This window comes from Myripristis murdjan, chromosome 5, assembly GCF_902150065.1.
Source record: "Myripristis murdjan chromosome 5, fMyrMur1.1, whole genome shotgun sequence".
NCBI lineage: Eukaryota > Metazoa > Chordata > Actinopteri > Holocentriformes > Holocentridae > Myripristis > Myripristis murdjan.
This window is the reverse complement of record NC_043984.1, coordinates 17,936,059-17,959,348: the sequence shown is the minus strand read 5'-3', so window position 1 is coordinate 17,959,348 and position 23,290 is coordinate 17,936,059. Positions and strand designations below refer to the sequence as shown.

The window sequence follows — 23,290 nt, the reverse complement described above, 5'->3', positions numbered from 1 at the left end:
ATGGGACACTGCAGCTCTCCGAGACGCCCCACTGACTCTTACACCACTGCAGTTAGCTTGGCCCTGCTGCAGCGATCTGCACCCCATTACAGATTGCTGGGCCTATTGCATTACCAGGCTTGAATAACAGGAGATGGTGGGTCTCACTAATCTTTATTCTATATCGGTTCAACAGGGCCTGACTCTTGCTGCAGTTGTTACAACTAAACAGCTTCATGGAGTGGCCAAGCTAATTTGCTCTGAGAGTGCCTCCTTGTTTCCCACTGTGGTTACTTTGTTCAAGGAGAACCATTTGTGCAAGATTCAATTTAATTGAAATTTACTAAGTAAAGATTGAGAGCAATAAGCACGTGAAAGACCTGAGTTTTAATGTATTTGAAGTCATGAGGTCATGCACAGTATTCTTCAAATTATTTTTGTAGTGATGATAAGGGTAGATTAAATCTGCAATACTGTTTTGAAAGTACATACCTCATCTATTGTTTTATCATTGTGTGACATGCAACAACCATACAGTAACAAAACAATAGATGAGATTTTAAATATACTTCAGGTCATCTTATTTTCCTGTGCAGCCAAAAAAAAAAAAAAAAAAAAAAAACACAGTAGGTTTACTCTGGTGTAAATGATATGACAAAGATGACACAAATTCCTATTAGACAGCAGCTAAAAATTCAAGGCTGTAAACTTTTATGAAAGACAATCAAAAGCAAAAAATGCAAATGTAAAAAAAAATAGGCTTTTGACTTTACAGTTGCATGGGAAATGCAAAATCTTGTATAAATAACTGAAGAGGAGACCAAAAGCCTGACATTTTGTCAGAGATCTCATGAACAAACATTTAATTCAAACTGTGTTTATTCTACTTGTGCGCCTCTTATTTACTTTTAGTGAGATTATTTTTTATGATTACATTTCTTAGTAGCCTACACTTTTTTCTTTTATTTTTTTTTTCTACACAACTAACAGCTGGGGGCTATTGCTGGGCCCAACTAAATGTTAGATGCTGAAAGAAAAAACTGTATCAACAAACAACACCACATGGCAGTGCAACATTAAATAAAGTTCTCAAGTAGGAGCTGAGTTGCTCCTCTTCCTCACAGCTTGTCTGCACACCCTTGAACTGCGGACTTCGCGGGTCAATGCAAAACACCTGACTGGCCTCACACGAGACAGCTGAGATAAGAGGAGCCAGCTTATCTCGCTATGGTCAGTGAAACGGTGCGTGAAAAATGTGTCGTGTCAGATGAGGCGGGTTTGATTAAACGATGCCACAAGGAGTAATATCATGACATCATATCATTATCACAGGTGGATATTGGATTTTCCCCAATTCTTTTTTTTTTTTATGGCCTTTAAAATGAAGTCTATGGAAGATTAAATTTCTGTGTAATATAACACAATAAAGCTAAGCTCAAGTATTTAGTTTGTATGTTTCAACGTGAGAGAACTTGGCAGTGAGCATTTTGTCATTTTTTACAAGTAATTCATAAGAGCTGTAGCTCAATGGCTGTAATGACACATCCAAAACATTAACTAATACTGAGAAACATCTGGCCATGTCAAAATGGAAAAAAATGACTATGCAACTGTCATAAAACCATGTATAGTGTTAATTTTTGTGATGACATAAAGACAAGTTTTAATATCTGATCAGTCTGAATCAGAGTTTATGATGACAGCTCTTCCAAAATCTACAAAATGACAGTTTCACTGTAAATCAAGGCTGATGTGTTTTGTATGTTGTATTCACACATGCCCCACAATAACCGACTGATATGCTTTGATTTGGGAGTTTTAATACGTTAGAATGTGATTTGCAGAATCCTAAAGCTTTATTGTGTTAGTAACAAAACAAGGTTTCAGTTAAATTCTATAATCAGATGAAATTATAGCCAGAATAGTCAGATTCCTTAAGGAAGGTTAATAATATTAATATTTTTAAGTTGGCATATTGTTTTATATATTTAGGGGAGCCATAATCAAAACAAAGTAAGTTTGACTGTGCATTCCTAAACATCAAAGGGGGAAAAAATCTTCCTTTGATTATTTTTTCTCATAGATATTTGATAGAAATTAGTATTCATGCACTATTTCAAATTAACTTTAAATGGAGACTAAAAGGGATAAAATGCGACAGACTTTTAAATAATTTGAAATAATGATTTCCAAAGGGCGACAAGGTAAAAATTTCACCTGTCTTGTACTGGGTGTCTGACCAGCAGAGAACCAGGCAGGCGACGAGGTGACTGAAATACATTCACATGATGTAAATGCTTCTATTAACTGTAAAGTGCTGCCATTATTTTGGTATTTTGTTGCTCGAGTGGGTTTCCAATCTAAAGCCATGAAAGTGAAACAATGCAGCGCGCACAAGAGTTTCATTTATCTTTGTCTACTGGAGAGAGAGAGAGAGAGTGAGAGAGAGAGAGAGAGAGAGAGAGAGAGAGAGAGAGAGAGAGAGAGAGAGAGAGAGAGAGAGAGAGCACAATCTCTATATGACAGAAATACTGCATTTCCTCCGCATAGGCAGAGGAAGCTCTCCGCGGCCAGGAAATCCGCAATAACAGCACAGTCGCTAATTAATGCCCTTTAGCGCACAAAACGGGAAACATTTTAAGTAGCTGATAATTACAGTGAAAGCATTTTATTTTTCTTTCCCCTTTTTGCAGTATTAGATTTTTTAAAAATGTGGTACCAAAGATTGAGTCCGGTGATATCAACTGAAAAATTATGAAGCTTTATTGTAGGCCACATGACTCTCACGTGCAATTTTTTAATAATGCAGCAAACCGCCTGTGCTCTTAATCTGACTGCATTCAGAAAATAGGTAGGCTATAACAAAAAACTTTGGGTTGCACCTGTTTCAGCTGGAGATCTTACATCTTCAGGCAAGTTAATGCTCTGGTTGATGTTATTTGATATTGAGTTATACAACCTGTTATTTAGTTACAGTCCTGCACGTGAAGAGGCGCAGTCACCGGGCTGCACGTGGCGCTCTTGAGTTATGATTACACTTAAAAACAATCAATGTGAGTTATGACACTCACGGCGCTGCAGCCTTCAGTGTACACGCGGCATGGCTTATCAAAGAAGTATTATGTATCAAGCCTCCGACAGGGCATTAGTGTGAAGGACGACGCCGACGCAATTAAAGACTTTGGGGCCTCGTGCCCTTCTCTCACCTTGCCACTCCGCGCCACCTCAACTAAAAAAGTCTCATCCAAGTGCTCTTCATTGTGTCCCGCATTTTTTGTTCAATATTTCTCTCCGTAATTTCTTTCTTTTTGCTTTTCTTTGCCGCTCTTTCCATCCAGACCAAACCTCACCTGCAGGTCGGGGTTTTCCTCATGTTGATGGTGCGCCTCTTCTGCCGCCTCCACTAGGCGCTGATGGGACGAGGACAGAGCAGTGGAGAGTTATTGTTATACAACATATTTGCATGATATTTAAGCAGAGATACAAATTCTAAATTGGCCATTTTGCCTGGGTCCACAGTCTACGTGTATGATATTTAAATGTGACCTCTATATTGGACAATAGGCCTCTAAACTTGGATTATTGTTATTATTATTATTAATTTTCTTTCTGGAATGATAATGTTCTTCAAAGCTTCAGTAAAGTTTACTCAGAACTTCAAGGTGCCAGAAGAGAGATTAGGCCTATAGAAACATGCGTTTTTGCTCTGCTTTCTCAGGTACTGTTTTCCTCTCTGCTATATTTTAAAATTTCAACGTTTGCCATTATTTTGAAGAGAAATGTGGAAGCAATTAATATTTTGATAAAATTGGCAAAAAGCTATTTTTTATATATAGCCTATAAGCCTAAGTTTTAATAGACCTAATCCTTAGTCGGCCAGTCTCATAGTTTTTTCTAAAGGCACAAATATGCATAAATGTGTTGTGGGAATTGTGCTATGATGGTGTGAGGTGTAGCTTTGAAATGATTGATTGTGCCAGGTTGGGCCAAGGCTTCACGCCGTGCAGCAAGGCAGCAATAACACCTCGATTCTGGAAATGTGCTTGCCTGTGTCTTTCCGGGGAAATGTGCCACCTAAACGATACGGTCACCCTTGGCTTCGGAGCCGGCCAGGTAATTAATATCTGTCACATGTGTCAAAATAACTGCAATGTAAACACTTCAGACTCGGCTGTCGTCACCAAATTCAGTTTAGCTGTCGAGTCGTCAGCAATGACCAAACGTAAAAATGAACTGAAACTAAATATTGTCTGAATTGGGCCCCGAACACCCCAGACAGTAGGGTATATATGTTCTTTTCTTTAAAAAAAAAAAAAAAATAATAAAATAAATAAATAAATAAAATGCACCGGTGAGCCACGCGTCTCTCCTCCCCCACTTCACTGAGGTCACTGATTTCATGTCATGCGTTTCAATTTGGAGTAAAATGATGACGTCGCCAGTTTAGGATTTTTCTCCTGTCGGGCCGGGCCTCTTGGCTTAGACCATCTTTATTTTTAACCTTACATTATCCAGTTTCTATTTGATGTTACAAGTATTTAAAAAACACATTACCATATGTTGGCGCATCTCGCTTTCATCTTTATTAAATTAAAATCTGTCTTGTAATTTATCGGCTGTCTCATGTTTTGTCGCACAGCAACACAAGGCTGCTCAGGCAGGCTGAGATAAGCGTTATCATTTCCCAGCACGCACTGGGAGGCACACAATTAAATTGGGTTACCTGCACCTCTGCGCTGAGGTCCTAGCCAGGCTGCCGTCCTGGGACAGCAGTGCGAGGCAGAGGGTGTGTGAGCGGCCCAGGCCTGTCCTATATAAGCTGTGAGTTGTACAGCAGGGGGCCGTTTTACATCGACTTTAAGAGTGATTTTAAACCGGTCTGTGTTAACATTTACATTTCTACTAGCAGTAACCAATTACAAGTAGCCCACTAATACAACTTGCTAATAGTCTACTCCTCCAAATAACTTGCCTATATAATTATCTTAACCTAACCAAGACGCCCTGCCCGGTGGGAATTAAGAGCCAAGTTGGGAGTTAATTCTCAGATTTGACTGACTGATTTTCAGATGTTGATACATTTATACCTACCCTCGTGGCCTCCGCTTTTCTCCGGAACATTTCCTCCATCTTCACAGCCAGGTTTTTGACCAGTTTCACGCCATCAATTTCCTCCACTCGGACTGATTTCTCAAATTCCTTATATTTCTGAAAATGAACAAAGTAAAAGTCTTGCTTTGAAACAGTCCACAACTGCAAATGTTGTCACTGGCTGCAGGAAACTTGGAGCTCAGAGGCTAGTAGCGATTACGGGACAAACCGCAGCTTTATAGGCCCTTTAGTCACAGGGCGCCTAAAATATTTATTTAACATTAGACAGATCAATGGGACAACAAAATATAATCTCTCTCTCTCTCTTTCTCTCTCTGTCTCTTGCTCTGTGTGTGTGTGTGTGTGTGTGTGTGTGTGCGCGCGCGTGTGTGTTGCCTTGTTTTAAAGTCCCTTCACACACCATAAGCGCACATCATGTTTCACTGTATTCACCTCCACTGAGGGAAAAAAACAGGTTTATAATCCTCACCAAGTGTATTAGCTGACAAGATGCAGCCAGTCAGTCTCGGACGGATGGCTGATAAACACACGCACACACACACACACACACACACACACACACACACACACACACACACACACATACACACACTGCAACAGTGAATGATTGATAGGCTTTATCGTGTCTTAGTTATTGCCTGACAAGATGCTTCCTTCTCTCTGATTGGCTGGAGATGCCGAGCTGGGTGGCCGAGGGGGCGGGCCTGAGTCGGAGGGCTGTGCACGGTAAGAGGGTAATTGAAATGGAGTCAAAGCACAGGAGAAAGATAATAACGTGTCAAGCTTGGGCGATTCTGGATAATGAACTACACCTCGCATAATGCTGATTCTGCTGGATGCACAGCACCTCCACTGATACAGAACAAATCAGAACGTGAGAGAGGAGAACGTTACGTAATCCCTTGCCCACCTGGCACGCACGCACACACACACACACACACACACACACACACACACACACACACACACACAAGCAAATGTGTAACAAATATAAACAAAACCCTGAGCAGCCCAGATTGTCCAGCCACATCACACAATTCCAGTGCTCATCTAAAAATACATATAAGCCAAGATAGTAGCAGCCATACAAACACACCACACATTGTGAGGAGCGGACCGACACACACACACACACACACACACACACACACACACACACACACACACACACACCAGTACATGAGGCGACAAATTACCTAGTGAAAGGAAGAGTGTGGGGTTGCAGTGGAGCAGAACAGTTCATTTCACGCCTGTCCTCCTCGCCTCAGCACCCCGACTCCCCCAGTCCACTCCTCCTCCTCCCTCACAGTCCTCCAGTCATCAAGTGGAGGTTAAGCCCCATCCATCAAAAGCACTGATCATGATTATTGATTAGAATAATGACCAATGCAGGAGCGAGGCCTGCCAAGCAGCCCGGAGAGCCACAGTCATCACAGCGTCTCGAACCCTTTATTCCCCTGCAGAAATCTTAGTGAAATCGGGTAATTCACCATAAAAAGCATCTAATGATCACCCTTAACGACCAGGCCCCTAACGACCCGTCAGTTCCCTCGCACCTCACTGGTTTGTGCTGACTGGCTCAGCCCTGTTCTCTCCAGACATGCCTCCATGAACAGGAACAGCAGCAAAGTGCTTACATACACACAAAAAAGGAAACACATCTGCTGGGCATATTGTAACAGTGAATGTTTTTGTACAAAGACAAAATGCATATCTGGTAACATTATAGAGAGAGCAGAACAGGCATGTATAGTGCTTCAGTCTCCCCTACACCTTTGAAGACTCATAAGGACTTGTGTGTTTTTCCCTCACTTATAAAGTTGGGAGTGTTATAGACAGAGAGATCACAGTGTCCCGGTGAAGAGCTGAGCCTTGAATTATGCAGAGTAATTTTTGCACCGTATATGAGTGAATTTTTCACTGTATACTCCTCAAGGCCCACTGAAAGGTTCAATTCTGGAAACAAATTTAAATAAACCTCTAAATAAGAAAATAAAATACTGTGTTTTTTCTCATTCGAAAACTGAATTATACAGTTCTACGGCAAATAGTTGTATTTGCCGTAGAAATGTTGTAATATTCAATACTTTAAAAAAAACTTGCAAACACTTAAATTTCACTCTTGAAGACAAAACCGTTTGAGGATCTATGTATATTATACATATGACAAAAATTAACGATGGGAAGCTAAAACACACCACAGACATAGATCTTCCACACACATGCAACTCAAATCCCAGTGCACATCTAACATTTTGGGAGGCACAAAAACTGCGCTTCATGTCAGTATGTCTCACAGTTTGAGCACACGCATGACACACACTGCAAAAAATACCTGCGTCTTAACACTTGATGAGATAATCCATCTTCTTTCTAATGCAAATCAAATTTTGTCCAGATTTTGTTTGGATTAAGTGCAGTTTTACTCATACTATCAGGCGGATCTGCCTTATTTTGCTTTGTTTCAAGATATCCACACCTGTTCCAAGAATAATAAATTCTGAAACAAGTGAGGCTGCATTGACAAGGGGGATTATCTAATCCCACTGTATGATTTTTTTTTTTTTTTTTTTTTTTTTTTTTTTACTTATTTAGAAGAAAAATAAGATTTCAACACTGAATATGAGACTAAATGGCATATTGTGATGGCGATCTCTCTTACAGTCCACTGCATTACAACTCAGCATAGCGGGATCAGAGCTCTAATGTTTACAAGCAGCCTCACACTGACACCTTCACTTGCTTGTTTAACAGACATTGGTCAGTTCCTATTTAAGCTAAACAGACAGCTCTTCATTCATGAGACTCAACTTCAGTGACCCCTTTTAACCCTTTGAACTGATTTTCCATTAAATATCTCCTTAAGTAGCTTCATTTTTTCTGTCTTTTATGACAATGTCAGAAACATATTCTGTACCTGCTGGTTTCAGCGCTCCATTGAAGCTACATCACACTGATACTGAGTGAAATACTCAAAGCCAAGATGCTGTTGTTTTATGGCTGCACCATTACATCAAATAGAAAATATTTTGATGTCTTGTGCATCATTTCAAACACATTTCTCTGTAATTCAGCAGGACACATCAGGTGTCTTTGGAAACCTTGTAAACTCCACCAGAATTTAAAGTAAAGCTCTGTGGGTTTGTGCATTTGTAAGGACAAACCCACCAATGGGACTGGCAGGGCTGAACAGATTACACTGGAGGCTTCTGAATGGAGAGCCCACCTCTGCCACCAAGTGGGCAGAGCGTTAAATCTACTTGATTGTGTCGCTCACTCCCTGAAGATTTCACTTGTTCCTCCTGCCTCCTGCTCCTCCCCTCTCACATCATCGCGCCGTGCCACACACTCATTCAATTTGTCTCCCTGTCGCATTCATATCCAGAGGTTGAAACTCTTGACTCCAGAGAGTTAACCGGAGAGATGAGATGAGAGAGGAATCAGCGCTGTGGTTAATGGGCCGTATCAAGTACAAACACATGTGCGCTCACATAAACACATTCGTGCACATGCACACGCACACACGCACATATACAGTACAATACAAGCCTGCACGCAGCTGTGTCTCTGCTCAACACACCTGAGTCTCCTCTAAAAGAACGCATCAGTATTCAGCTGAGACACCAAACTGTGTCTGCAGCCATTAAAGGGAATACAGCAGTACAGCGAACAATGTGTGTAACTACATGACCATCAGTGGGAGGGAATGGAAGAGAGACAGAGAGAGCAGCCTTATTCACACAAGATACAGCGATATGTGGCCATCGTTAAGAAAAGAAGAGACTACCTTTTGCAGTAGCTGAGATCCGGAATATTTTGCAGAGATAGATTTGATTTCTCCACCAAATGCTGATGCCCAGAGCTTCACACTAAGGGAAAAGAAGCGACAAATACCATTTTAGCCAACAGTGTCCTGAATTCTTGGAAGAATAAATACATTTCAAAATTAGATTTCTTTATTTGTACATTAAACTTTCATAAGGCAAAGATTAGGCCTTTAAAAAATATTTTTCTTTACTTGTGGTCTTTAGAAACATCCAAACTTGGAAGCGAGAAAGAAATGAAAGGTTTATAGGCAGATGTTATTGTCCAAGTGTACAAATTAAAATCCTCATATTTTCCTCCTTTGCCCTAATTTCCATTGTTCACAATCATTTTATGGTCTCAGGGATACTTTCATAGTCATATGGCTCTGACCTTTGCACTCTTTAATGTTGGTTGCCCAAATGTTTTTGTGATGTATAGATATTTAATCTCATTAGGTCGCCGTCATAAGACAGGCCTGGGAAAGTTTGGCAGTTAAATGCCAAAATTGTAAGTAAAATATCAAGCAATTTGAATATAATTGTTCTGCAGGGAATGTTGATGTTGTTGTTGTTATTGTTGTTTTTTACATGGTTAGGTGGATTTTAAGTGGCATGAAAACTGAATGCATGATCTACTAAAAATTAAAACGGTTCCCAAAGGGTTTTTGTTATGCTCTTTGCTTCTGCTTAGATGTTCTTTTGTACAGAAAACCCACACTGCGAAAGAAAGCTCTTTTTTGATAGATTTACAAGCACAGAGATTCATTTGATCTCCGTTAATTATCTGCTTCCTTTTGAAAATGCACTCCTATCTTTTCATATAAAATAGGAACTAGCAGGATTTCATGATACATGAACTTATAAACCCAAAACCAAAATCGCTCCAACATATCTAAAACATATGCAGCTTATTCTAAGTGAAATAACCCTGAAGATCCTGAGAGTTTGAATTCACAGCTTTATAGATGTTACGATCAAGATGATACATCTATCTTAGATGTTTATTTTGTATTTTATTTTTTGTGGTCTAGTGTATAATTTAACTGCAAGCAGAAGGAGGCAGTCAGTGTTGAGGTTTCTACATTAGCTGCACCAGCGCTTCTCCTACAGAGGCATGCTTTGGAGCTTCACTTTAACTAAACAAGTTCCACTGTTTTATGTAGACAGAGATAATAGATCTAACAGATGTTGACGGAAATAGTAAATTGCATATAAAAAAGGCTTAAAAAATGTATTTGCAATAATGTCAACTCTAACAATTCACAGGTACAGTGTAAGAAAAGGGCACACATATAAAAAGAGGTCAAAGACATTTTGGCACTCTCAAATTTCCTCATAATTTAATATAAGAAAAAAAAAAAAAAAAGACTGACAGGAATCATTTACCCCCCCGAGCTCATGAAGTCTCAAGAAACACTGGAGCAGCAGCAGTAGAGCCACACAGCAGAACTGCACTAGAACTGTACTGTAGTGCTCGTATTAAAAAACAACAACAAAAAAAGACAGTTAAAGCCATAATGCAGTGGATAAGCCTTATAGGTGTAGAATCAGTTTTAGGTAAACCCTGCAAAGTAAATGTCACTTTATCAACACATTGTTAAAGTTAGGTGTAAAGATAAAACATTTTTCTGAATTTTTGCATGTCTCTGCCTCCTCTGAATTTTTCCAACATCTTACCAATTTACAAAAATCACATTGTGGAACACCTACTTTGCTCACTAGTACACCAGTCTACCAAATGGTCTCTTAAAACATAAAGCAGTAATATGGCTTTTGTATGAAATGAGAATAAAGGCAGGGATGTAGAGGTAAATGAAAAGACAGGTGAAGTGACATCCAGATGTTCAAGGCAAACAACCAATAAAAACAAAAATTAGTGGCATTTTCATCAAAAACACACTCTACACTTTTGTGACCCTGTCTTCATATATCTCTCAGCAGTTTAATGCTGTATATGCTATGATGTGTTCTGTCAATTTAGATCATCAGCTGGTAAACTCAGTTGAGATAGGTACGTCCCTGCCTGTAAAGGGGACCAACAGTTTCCATGTGATAAAAAAAAAGTTTTTGGAGCAGCCTCTCACTCACACTGACAGAGGAATCCCTGGCTGGGACCCCACCACCTCCACCACATTCAAGCCAACGGTGATCCAGAAGAGAAGGGAGCTGGTGCAGCACATGTGGGAAAACAGTATCCTCCAGTTCCCCTGCATCGTTTGTGTCTTTTTGATCCCTCTCCTGTGTCCCAACACCACGGACTGGTCCGCTTCTCCAGTTACCACTGCTGCCAGCGCATACTGAGGGCTGCTGCTGGATTTGGCTGCAGGCTTTCCCCCACTTCACCAGGTCCGCGTGTGAGCGGCGAGCTGATGGTCCTGAAAGCACCCAGCTGCTGAGAGAGAGGGGGGTGGGGGGTTGAGGGTGGGGGTGGGAAGAGAGAGAGAGAGAGAGAGAGAGAGGGAGGGAGGGAGGGAGGGAGAAAGAGAGAGGGAGAGAGACAGACAGATAGAGAGGGAGTGAAGGGGTGAGAAGACTCAGATAGGAAGATAGAGAGAGAGAGAGAGAGAGAGAGAGAGAGAGAGAGAGAGAGAGAGAGAGAGAGAGAGAGAGAGAGAGAGAGAGAGAGAGAGAGAGAGAGAGAGAGGGTTAGGCAGACACAGACACACACACAGAGACACACACACACACACACACACACACACAGAGAGAAAGAGAGAGACTTACCACTTGCAGCCTCCATGACCCTGCAGCGTATTCTCCATCCTCTGCTCCCTGGAAGAGCCTTCTCCCGGCCATTGCCGTCCTCTCACAAGGGAAAACACCGCGGATCTTTTGGAAACGCGCTGTCGGTTTGTTTGCATCCAAGTAGCCAAGTTGGCATGAATTCCAGTTCTTCCTGAGCGCGCACAGCCGCGAGAGAGGACGGGTTCATTCATTCAGTGTTAACGTGAGCAGAACATGAACGTTTTTTTTTTTTTTTTTTTTTTTTTAAATAGAGCTGCAGAGAAAAAGAGAAAATATTGGATTCATTTGCAAAATAGTGAACTTGGGTGTTCCTCCTCGACGCGACTCCTGCTGATATTAAGATTTGCATGTCTTGTCTGAAAATAGCACGGACTGTTTTAGAGTTCTTGCCTTTAAAAGCTGCAACACAGGCTGAAGTGTGTTATATCCTATGTGGTCCACACACAGAGAGTATCAGCCTCTGTGGGTGAATATTCTTCACCCACCACTGTCATATAATATTGTTTTTAAAGAAATCTTTTGAATACCATACAGGAGAATGAACAAATAAAAATATTTAGGAGCAGATCCTGATATGAAATGGCTCAGTGGGTGAATAATGAGACTGCAGACATTTGATGTTGGCTGCAGCAGCACCACCACAGTATAGTCAGTAAGAGGGGGGGGGGAAATCATGCATGGATATCGTTTAGGTATTATAATTTAAAATGCATTAATCATACCTTGGCCTCAGTGAGTCCTAATTTCATTGTATGGCTTTTGTTATCGATTAATGGAAAATAAAAAATCACGCACAAATTGTCAGCTTCATTTGGAAAGCGCATCTTAAAAAAAGAGAAAGAAGAACATGAGGGGAGCATTCATAACATTCCCTCTAAAGTTTGGGTGTTTATCAAAAACAGTTGAGTAAATTACCACACCAAATCATGACATCATGACAGCCATACATAATTGCGCCGATTTGTCCCCAGAAATACAATCATTTAAAGCAGGTTTGGATGTTTTGGTGGTAAATGAAAATTGACTTTTTTAATAGTGTATCTGATGACTTTTATCAATTCGTCGACTGCGGACAGAGCAAGCACTAAAACATATTCTTCCACAGAGAGACGAAGTTTATGTTTGCTCGTCATATTCATCGATAGTTAAAACCTGAAGATGCTCCCTTATAACCCCATACTCTAAAAGTTGATTAGGGTGTGATAATGATGTCAATGCAGCGTGCGGGTTGATAAATCCCCCGCCACATACACCGTGTTTCGACTTGAGCCTTTATTAGTTTAGTAATTGCATCGTACATCAAAGTTGCGAGGAGCCTGTACTGTCTGGGACGTGCCGATAAGGCGCCTGTTGGATGACGGACAGTATCAACCATTACAGCCTCCTCTGTGCCCGGGCCGCAGTCACATGCTCAATGCTTTAATTAACTATCCACTGCAAATAAAAATATGTTGCGCTGTGTTTTTATTCGTTTTATTCGTCTTAGACCTCAAGTTAAACACCAGCAATCATTCCGCCCTGCTGAAGTGTCTTGAGCAACATAATCCCATGTCCGCTGTGCTGGAGCTGACCCTGACTCCTGACCTGAAGGGGGAAGAGAAAAGAAGATTTCTTTAGAAAGGGATCAGTAAAGTCTCACGTTATATATTTAAATTATATCATTTTTATATATTCTATGGAGAATAAGTAAAATTGACAGGCCTGCTGACTTTTGAGGCATCATAGGTGCCTCACTGTAGCCGTAGCTGTAATAATAATAATTTTAAAAAAAAAAGAATAATTTATAGTAAATTTATCAGTTTCATGACTTCCATTCTTACTAGATATATTGAACCCACAATAGCACAGCCCACAGAACAATAGGATCATATTTATAGTTTTGGTGGCATTCGACAGACTCATGACATAATGCTGCTGCACGTTCATTAATTTACTGCACTTGGTGATTTAAAATATTTCCTTTTAGAGCAGTGGATGTCAAAGTGAGGTCTGACAATCATAACGAATAGTTTAATTTCAGTATTATTCACCAGCAGAAATACTGATTTATCCATGGGTCTCACTGTATGCAATATCATCACCTCACAAAAAGGAGGTAACGATGACATTCTGTAACATCAATATTTCTTTTGGAAAAAAATGGGGAGGAGGAGGGTAGTATTTCTGTCTTTTGGGCCCTTGGTGCTGTCCGTTGTGGCTCCTGATGCTGCCATGGACCTCTGGGTGCTCTCCATGGTGCTGAATTTAGAGCACAGTGCGGTATTTGTATTAACACACAATGATGACACGTTTATAAAGCTTTCTTTTCTCTGTACACACACTGGCTGATGGACAGACTGCTGAATTATCATATTGGTAAAGTAAAATTAGATAAACTTAACAATAATTTTATAATAGAAAGGTTTTTAATCAGACCGAGACTCCTCTTGGGCCTAATTGGACTCTCAACCCAAACACTTGTAATCTCTGTCTTGACTTGATTAGACATAAACCTCTTAGAAGGTTACATATTGGACACCTGTTCTCATGCTCTCCCTAGTTAAGTCCCAGAGCTTAACCTCACTTCTCTTCAGGCCAAACATATTCACCTCTCAGTGAACTTTATCAAGCAGTTACCAGAATCAAGAATGTGTCTGGCTCAGCCTGACTTGGCAGAGAGATTAATTTCTTTGCAGGACGTAACACCTCAGTGCATGTAAATTGGTCCTACATAGAGCTTTTGTCATATTCAAACATCAATAAAGCCTTAACTGCTTTATACTACAGCTTTTTGTTTTGGAATTAGAAATTATTCAGTAAGTTTATTCAAGGAATTTGCCATGCAACACTAAATATTGTGGTTAATTAAGCTAACCCTCTGTTCTCTCCATCCTGACACAATCTCAATCTTCCAACATCCCTACTCACAGAGATGTCCATTACAGGTCTGTTTTTTTCTGAATTAAGACTTATTTCAGATTTGTGACTCAACAGCAGGACATCAGAGAAATGCAGATGATTTGATCCAATTTAGCAATGTATTTGATAACTTGTTTGGAGGACACTAATTATAGCACATCACGCTGATCCTGAGTACAGACTGCACAGTACATTGTAAAAGGCTTAATCAGTGACTGCACCACTTTAGCCATGCCAGCAAAGGGTAAATGTGATATCACATAAAGGTCAAACATGCTGAGATATAGAAAATACTCTTATTGGTTAGACTCAAATAGAAAAGAAAAACTGTAAATTGTCTATTAAGATTTAAGTTTATCCGTTGACCATGTTTGCATTCTTCCTCAGTGCAAATGATGTATATTATAACTATGATGGCACTGTAGTCACACCTGCAATGGTAAAGTCCAATCTGTGTGAGCTTGATGTATACTTCACCTGTTTTATTTCCTGCATTGCTCCCACACCTAACCATAAACAACTAAGATAAGGGAGACAAAAAGTGGAAATATAAATCAGTTGGAACAGGCATTATCCTGAAGTCACCCTTAAGACAGGAGAGAGAAAGTTAGAGAGAGATGGAGACAGACAGAAAGAGGCTGAGTGGGAGAGAAAGAGTGAGAGAGAGTAAATTATCTCCATCACTCTTACACTTAGTTACATTATGTTGTGAAAAAGTTCCTGTGCCTAAAGCAGGAGTCCACTTCAGTTTCCATGAAGCAGAGGCAAACTGGTAGTTTGTCTTTTGCAATAAGTTCCTCAGTGGACTTTGGGGCACTGTGGTGCAATCCTGTTTTGAGCACATTTACAATCAAGTTAAAGGCGTCGGATCAAGGATCATCACCCAGAGGAATTACTCTTTGTTAAGCCTAGATTGAAGGTCTTATTCTTAGACTTAGGGCATCTAATCTCAGGTGTTCCACACTGTGTCCCTCACAAAGTGGGCTACTGGACTGCTGGAAGCTGCAGTGACAGCAGAGTCTGCCTGCCTGCTCTTAAAAGTGCTGCATCCATGCAACCCTCCGTCTCTTTACCAAATGCCTCTTATTACCTGGGCCCGGAGCGGGAGCCGCCGTTGTCACGCGCTGGCTTCATCACTCTTTCTGTCATCATGGCCATTTTCACTGGCCCTGCCATCGTGCTCAATGCTACGGTGATTATCGTGTCTCTCATGCACAAGCAGCTGAGGCAGCCGCTCAACTACGCTCTGGTGAACATGGCAGTGGCTGACCTGGGCACAGCCATGACAGGAGGGGTGCTGTCTGTGATCAACAACGCTCAGGGCTACTTCTCCCTGGGAAGGACAGGCTGTGTGATGGAGGGTTTTGCAGTATCTTTGTTTGGTGAGTGGGAAGAGGAGCACAGCATCATGCACTGGAATGTACACATCCTTTCCTACATGTATTGTAATGAAAAATACCACAAATTTTGTCTCTTGTTTTTAATGTTTGCAATTACTTCATTTTACAAACATCTACTTAAATGATGCATTTCTTCATTATGTTAATGTAAATTTCATGTTTCTGGATAATACTTATTATCATTTTATGAATCTGTCAACAGCACACATCTGTTTCTCCCCAGTGTCTCACTTGCTTTGCTTTGCCTCACTTTTCTGCAGGCATCACATCTCTGTGCACAGTTGCTCTGATAGCAGTGGAGAGAATGTTTGTGGTCTGTAAGCCACTAGGACCAGTATCCTTCGACCTAAAGCATGCAGCGGGGGGTGTAGCCTTGTCCTGGCTCTGGTCCCTTATATGGAACTTACCTCCCTTGTTTGGCTGGGGCAGGTATGAACTGGAAGGTGTGGGGACGTCCTGTGCACCAGACTGGCATAACAGAGACCCTAAAAATGTCTCCTATATTCTGTCTTACTTTGCCCTATGCTTTGCCGTTCCCTTTCTGATCATCTTGGCATCCTATGCAAAACTACTGTGGACCTTACACCAGGTGAACTTGAACATATTTTGCATTACCATACGTTCTTTTGCATGTATAATAGTTTTATCTATGAATTATTAACTTTGCAGTGTTTCATTTTGTCTGCGCCATAAAATGTGCACATGACATGCAGACATTGTGTTGCAAATATCCATTTTCCATTACACTGTGTCCCAGGTGTCTAGGATGGCCTGTATCGAAGGGGGAGCAGCAGCTAAAGCAGAGATGACCGTGGCTCGCATGGTGGTTTTGATGGTGCTGACGTTTTTGATCAGCTGGATGCCCTATGCCAGCCTGGCTCTGCTGGTGGTCTACAATCCTGATGTGGAGATTCACCCCCTGGTTGGCACAGTACCCGTCTACCTGGCCAAGAGCAGCACTGTTTACAACCCCATCATCTACATCTACCTAAACAAACAGGTAAGAACACATGTACAATGTTGCTGCAGGATATTCTCCTTTATGTACTTATTTCTATGATAAATAAACTGTAAGGGGAAAATCAGCCAAGTTCTGAAGTATGCTCATCTTCTGGGACATCAGCACCATCTAGTGGTATTTAAAAGTAGTGACTTTGAGATTTGTTGTGAGTTGTTGGCTGGGGCTCTGAGTGCATTGTGTAATTTTGTTTTCTCTAGTTCCGAAGATATGCAGTTCCCTTCCTGCTGTGTGGGAGACAGACATGGGTGGAGGAAGAAGTATCAGAGACCCAGACCACTATTGAGCCTGCAACGAACAAAGTGTCTCCCTCCTGAATTGTACACGAGTCTCCAGGCGTGAATGGATTAACTTGAATTGTATCATTAATAACACTTTACCTGAAACATGTACAAATTCAGTTCCAAGTGTCAGGATTTTTTTTTTTTTTTTTTTTTATGGTGAAATGTGTTGTGATTGCAAACATAAAGATGCAGTACCAAGTTTAAAATTTTAATGACGATGAATCCCATATGCAGTGTCTACCTACTTTCTAAAAAATGCAGAACACAAATAAAGGAGAACGGTAATTCAGCATAAGTTTATTCAATAATAATAGAAAATAAAATATCAGTATTGATTCAAATAAAGTTGAGGCCAAAATAAAATGGAAAAATACAAAAAATGTATTGATACAAAACCTAGAGGGTTATAGTAAAGCATTTGCTACTAAGAGAAATGATGTTTACTGAATAAAAACATTACAGAGCAAATATCAAGACTTTCAAGTAGAGAACATTACCATGGGTCTTTCCATACTTTTGTACATATTTTACATTATCCTCTATTTTAATACATCATTAAGAACATTAATAGTTGTAATAGTAATTATAATCATGACAATATGATGAAAACTAATAAAAATGTTCAAATCAATAGGTGTTTCTCTGTAAACTGGTACTTTACCATTGGATTTTTTTTCCTTACCCGCGAACAGAGGAACAGTGCACCTTGAAAATATTTTTTTTTAAATACTCTTTCATTCCCAGCATTGTAAGGTGAGGTGTAAATGACAAATATATAAGTCACTAAACCATACACACAGTCACAAAAAGTACAAAATTGTCTCACCTTAATACACAAATCTCTTTAGAAAAAGGAGAAACAAAAGCACTATACAGTTACTTGTGCAAAGACAAACAGCTATGTGCTAATATTTAAATACCATTGGTATAGACTGAACCAAATCATTATTTTCTTTTTTTTTTCAGGAATCCCTGACATGAGGTAAAAGTAAGTTGTTTTCATCTTTAGTTTAACACAACTTTTAAAAGTGTTTACAAAATAATGCATATCTTCAGTTCATCAGTACTGTAATTGCTACGAATAGTACAATGTGCCTGTTATGTGCATTGGTCCTTTTATATGATAGTCATCAACAAAAGGACTAGAACACATTTTTTTTTACTCACAAACAATTCAAAGAGCCCTTTCAATGTGCACACAAAGTGGAAAACCTACATTTTCATGACAGTATTCGGTTGAATTAGAGTACAGTATGCACTCAACTACAAATCAAACACTCATGAACACCAGATCACATAGTTGTCTTACCCTAAAATATCCTCTGTGCTAATTCAATCTCTCCAGGGTATTGCCTGAAAAAGCTCAATTTAAAGTATTTTGTCCACTATCCTTATTGTGATAGATTCATATTTGATGACGCCTGATGAAAACAAAAGGATTTCTTGTCTCGTATTCCAACTTGCGAGCTTCGGTTGTCCCTTGTTACGGGTCCACGATCAGTTCACCCTCCCAAAATAATTAATTTAAATATATGATGAGAGGAAAAACACAAAGCAAATGAATGACCAGGATCAAGGGGCAGCTTCACCCCACTCAACTCAATTCTCTCGCTAAAACTCCACTGTGGGACACTGACAAACAGACAAGCTGAGACAATGATATGTTGTCCCCGATGCCTAACGAGGTATACTGTATGCAGGAACCGGGCAGGCTGAGAAAGAGGTGTGGGGGGGTAGTATTGCTTAGCCTCTCTCCAGCTGGAACACATCCTGATGCGAGGACACCCTCTGTCTTTCCACCCAGAGCACAAAAGCATCTCTCACCTGTGAACAGCCTCTGTGTGTGTGTGTGTGTGTGTGTGTGTGTGTGTGTGTGTGTGTGTGAGTGTGTGAGTGTGTGTGTGCGTGCGTGTGTGTGTGTCTCCTACTGCCACAGGCTCGGTCCAAGCCCTCACACACACAACATGAAGGCTAAGATATGATTACAAAGATCTGGTATAAAGGTTTAATGGAATCACACCATGACCGACACAGAGTCTGTCCAGGAAACTCCCGGCACAAGCAGAGACACATATTAATTTATCCCTGTTATTAACACCTATCATTTTTTCGTTCTTTCAGCAGCAAAAGGCATTTCAGCAGGGGCTGATGAAACCTAGGTTTGACTCTGAAACCAACTAAAAAAGCAGCATTGTTAATGCACTATGCATTTTAAATTCTTGTGCATGCCCTGCACAAAATATGCAAACAAATGTGTTTGTCACATCTGTATAAAATTTCAGCACAGGATCCTTGAGGCTTACCTTCTAAAAATGCTCCTTTAAAGGGGGCTTAACCTTATGCAACTGGTGTTGGTTTGGTGTAACACATATGCTCCTATGCTCATAAAACAAAGCCATTTGCATATCTTGTGCAGTAGTGTTGTCACACAAGCATAACTTCTTAAAAATGCTGTTTCCATAGGCAAAGTAAAGGGTGCATATTAGCAAAATAAATAAATAAATAAATAAATAAATACATAAAATAAAAGGCAAATAAATAATCAGAATATTGTACCTAATAAAATAATGCAATTCTGCCTTTATAGCATAATAGAGTCACAAGGGTCCATATTGCTGATCTTTTAAATGGTACATAATTACAAAATATAGATTATCTCTTTACAAAGTTTTCTTTTGTTATATAATACAATTTACAGCATATCAACTATGAAATATTAATCAGGCTATTCTAAAATTTAAAATAACCTGCCTGCTAGTGCATTTATAACAAATGCTTTTTGACGCTTCAAAAGTACATATCTCAAGTTGAATGATGCTATAAGTAGGACAGTTATTTCCTGCATAATCTGGTACAACTTTACTGGTGCTCTTCTCTTTTTGACTCGGCTATAGCAATCATTTAAATGTTCTGTTCTAACAACATAGTGATCAAGTTATTCTAATGACTACGGGAGGAGATATGCCTTTCTATGCTTGCATTGAAAACTTGCATGATATGCCAAACCTTAATAAAGTGACTGAGGTAATGACATCTTACATCTGATTGTCATCACCCTAAGAGACCCGCCCTCCAGTATCTCACACCTTTGCCATTGGGTCCATCTCCTTCACTGACAACAATGTCCTCATCTTTGATTGGTTGAGTGCTGGACCAGAATGACACCTCCCAGTTGAGGCTTCAGACAGGAAGGTGTGGTCAGTCCTCTCGGAGCAGCAGGGTGGTAGCTGACTCTGTGCTGTGACCTCCTTTTGCTGGCAGGTGGAGAAGAATTAAACAGACGGGACTAATGTGTCTCTCTTCTAGGTGCCTTTTCTCTTCAATGTAAAAGGCACTTCTTTTGGTCAGAGCCAATAGATGCATTTTATTTGTTTATTTTCACTGATGGTAGTCTGACAGGGTTCTAGTTTGCAGAGTTCTCCAGCCACTGCTATAACGTTGTGATGCATATCATCTCGTCCGCCAGGTCCTCCTCGTAAGGCGCCCTGGGTTCTGTCTCCGGCTCCTCGTCGCTGTAGCTGACTGTGGCGTCCTGCAGTTCGTAGTCCCTCGGGGTCAGAATGGGGAACACGTTGACCCCGTTGATGCTGGGGGCCACCCCGCCGTTCAGCAGGTGGCTGGCTGCACTCTCCATCTCATCTATTGTCATCTCACAGGCGTCTGCTATCTCATGCTTTGTAGCAGCGACAAACTTGGGATCCTTGGCGTATCTCCCAAGCCCTTCTGATATCAAAACCTGCTCGGAAGCATGTGAGAAGGAAAGAAAATGTTACTGTTGTATTGTTTTGTGTAATGCATTCTCCACCAAGACTGAGGCCTATTTTTGACCAGGTACTAAAAGTAATTTCACACCTTCAACACAACCCCCCTAAAACCCACAAACCTTATTTTAAATTACTGGAGCTTGCAGTGTTTCCAAAGATACCAAATATGTCCTGCTGAATTACAGTTAAGTGTGTATAAAATGGCAACACATATAGATATTTTCTATTTGTTGAAATGTTGGAGCAATAAAACTGGTTTGAATATTTCAAAAATGTTTTTTTTTTCTAACTATGAAGCAATTTAGGGGGAATTTAAGGGAAAATCAGAGTTCAAGAGGTTTAAGTTAATCTTATGTTATCTTACTGGATTACTACATACTGCTACAAAACTGTGACTGTGAGATTTGCTCATCCAGTCAAGGGCACTGATATCCTCCCCTTTCCTCGTGAACCCTCAGACTCACCGCTTCCACTAGGCTGGTGGCGCTGCCTCTCTTCTGGTGGTACTGGTTGCGGTACTCAGGCGGTACCTGCAGGTGGACTGGTGAGTAGGTCCTCTGAGAGTACTCAGGGTCATCTGTGTACCATGAGCTCTTACGCACAGACACTTGGCTGCTGGCGATACTCTCCCTGTGCGGGCGGTCCACACGGATGAGAGGGGTGTAGTATGGCGACTGCTCTTTACTGGCTGGGGTGGCGGGGGGCGTGGCCCAGGAGCGTGTGGAGCGGGTTGGGGAGAGGCGGTGGGCCCTGCTTGAGTCCAGGCCTGCTACAGCCATAACCTGCCAGGGTGGAGTGAGTCATAAATAAATCATAGTCATAAGTCATAAATGCAGACTCAACAGAGAGCTGCATAACAAGCGGTTGCAGTCAAATTTTACTTCTACACTACTACATGAGGAGTGCAACACAGCTCTGTTTATATGGATTTTAACTTGCTTCAACAAATTTATTTATTAATTTATTTGCTCATTTTTACTCCGTTAATATACTTGATGTAAGTAGATCAATTTTAATTCTGTCAATTTTAAGCTACACTTTCATGCTTTATGCTGCTTGAAGGAAGCGGTTCTAAAAGAAGCCATTTTGACATAAATAGCAGGGTAAACACAGGTGATACTGATGACAGATGCTGATGCTGTTCATGCTGACTCACTAAAAAGGCTCTGCTGCACTTAAATGGAACTAAACCTTAATTAATGTAATTAGAAACACCTGTGGTCACCCTGCTATTTCATGTCAAAATGGCTGCTGTGAAAAAGGTAACAACAAAAATATAATAAACAAAAATGTGTATAACAACAACAGATAGCAAACGGTAGATTTGTGAGCGTGCATGTGTTACCTGGTGCTGCATAAGGTGCAGTGGTAGAGCAGTACGCTGATGTGGAAGCTCGTCCTGGCTACTCTGCCTGCGCAGACACTCAAAGTTGAAGGAAGGCCTCCTGTGACCTGAACAAGTGAGGGGCGGACGAGTGAGTGACCTCATGCACAAAAAACATCAAGACCACAAGTGCTCAAAGGAATCGGAAGAAAAAAGGTGACTGTGCAAATCGGAGAGTGGAGGTTAAATGTCTTGTGAAGTTTATTTTATATCAGTTGCTAAAATTGATGATACATGCAGTTTGATTCAGTAAAGGGTTGGGGTCATTTTGTACTCTGTCCTATGTAATGTCCCATCCTGTAGGTTAGTGCCCTGTGTAATGCAGGTTTGGTACCTTGAGGTGGCTACTGTGTCCTGTGTGTTTTTTCAATCAATCAATCAATAAATAAATCAATAAATCAATCAATCAATAAAAAGTTTGAAGAAAATGTATTTTAGTTATTTTCTCTGATGCTGTAAATGTAGAATAATCTAGCGAGAGAGTCTACAGTTTACTTTTCAAAACTGCATGCCATTAGACACAACAATTCTCCATTTGGAAGAATTCTTTTAAACTATCATTTTTCTTATCATTCATTCATTAACAGTAACATTTGTACTGATCTTTAAAGATGGACTTCATTCATAAGATAGATTTAAACATTTTCTCACTGTCTGTCATTAATGGGTTAAATTCAACATTAGGTGTGTTGTGGATGTCACTGTTTAAGATTCCTGTTGACAACAACTCAGCACACACAAGGTCAAACAGTAAGGCCAGGGCAGTGTGTTGGCAGGAAACACAGGTTTGAATCTGGCTTTCACATTATGTGGCCAAAGGGAAACTGTTTCTTTAAGACTTAAGCTGTTTATTTATAAATGACAGCCTTTAATATGGAGCATGAATGGATCTGGAAAGCG

The 23,290-nt window shown here is 40.4% G+C and overlaps 3 protein-coding genes across 3 annotated transcripts in view; 1 reads left to right on the top strand and 2 right to left on the bottom strand.

The window, feature by feature from the left end:
• cacna2d3 (calcium channel, voltage dependent, alpha2/delta subunit 3) overlaps positions 1-11,217 on the bottom strand; it is a 33,650-nt gene extending 22,433 nt beyond the window's left edge. The window contains exons 1-4 of the mRNA XM_030050661.1: positions 10,986-11,217; positions 8,879-8,960; positions 5,071-5,187; positions 3,330-3,389 (exon numbers count right to left, since the gene is read on the bottom strand). Coding sequence (XP_029906521.1) covers positions 3,330-3,389; positions 5,071-5,187; positions 8,879-8,960; positions 10,986-11,110 — 384 coding nt within the window. The 5' untranslated portion in view covers positions 11,111-11,217. The remainder of the gene's footprint in view (positions 1-3,329; positions 3,390-5,070; positions 5,188-8,878; positions 8,961-10,985) is intronic.
• Positions 11,218-15,591: 4,374 nt separating this feature from the next.
• Positions 15,592-17,275, top strand: LOC115358735 (parapinopsin-like). The gene is made up of 4 exons (XM_030050729.1): positions 15,592-15,922; positions 16,201-16,529; positions 16,698-16,940; positions 17,159-17,275. Exons 1-4 carry the CDS (start codon positions 15,592-15,594, stop codon positions 17,273-17,275), a joined length of 1,020 nt encoding a protein of 339 aa, XP_029906589.1.
• Positions 17,276-17,527: 252 nt separating this feature from the next.
• Positions 17,528-23,290, bottom strand: part of LOC115358772 (voltage-dependent L-type calcium channel subunit alpha-1D-like) — a 68,070-nt gene continuing 62,307 nt past the window's right edge. The window contains 3 exon segments of the mRNA XM_030050780.1: positions 17,528-20,978; positions 21,471-21,788; positions 22,352-22,458. Of these exon segments, the coding sequence (XP_029906640.1) occupies positions 20,673-20,978; positions 21,471-21,788; positions 22,352-22,458 (731 nt within the window). The 3' untranslated portion in view covers positions 17,528-20,672.

Excerpts from the sequence above, each read along its gene's own strand:
- LOC115358735 (XM_030050729.1), top strand. The coding sequence starts at position 15,592 with ATGCAACCCTCCGTCTCTTTACCAAATGCCTCTTATTACCTGGGCCCG. Across the intron at positions 15,923-16,200 it reads TTTTGCAGTATCTTTGTTTG|GCATCACATCTCTGTGCACA; the intron begins GTGAGTGGGAAG and ends ACTTTTCTGCAG. Across the intron at positions 16,941-17,158 it reads ACATCTACCTAAACAAACAG|TTCCGAAGATATGCAGTTCC; the intron begins GTAAGAACACAT and ends TGTTTTCTCTAG.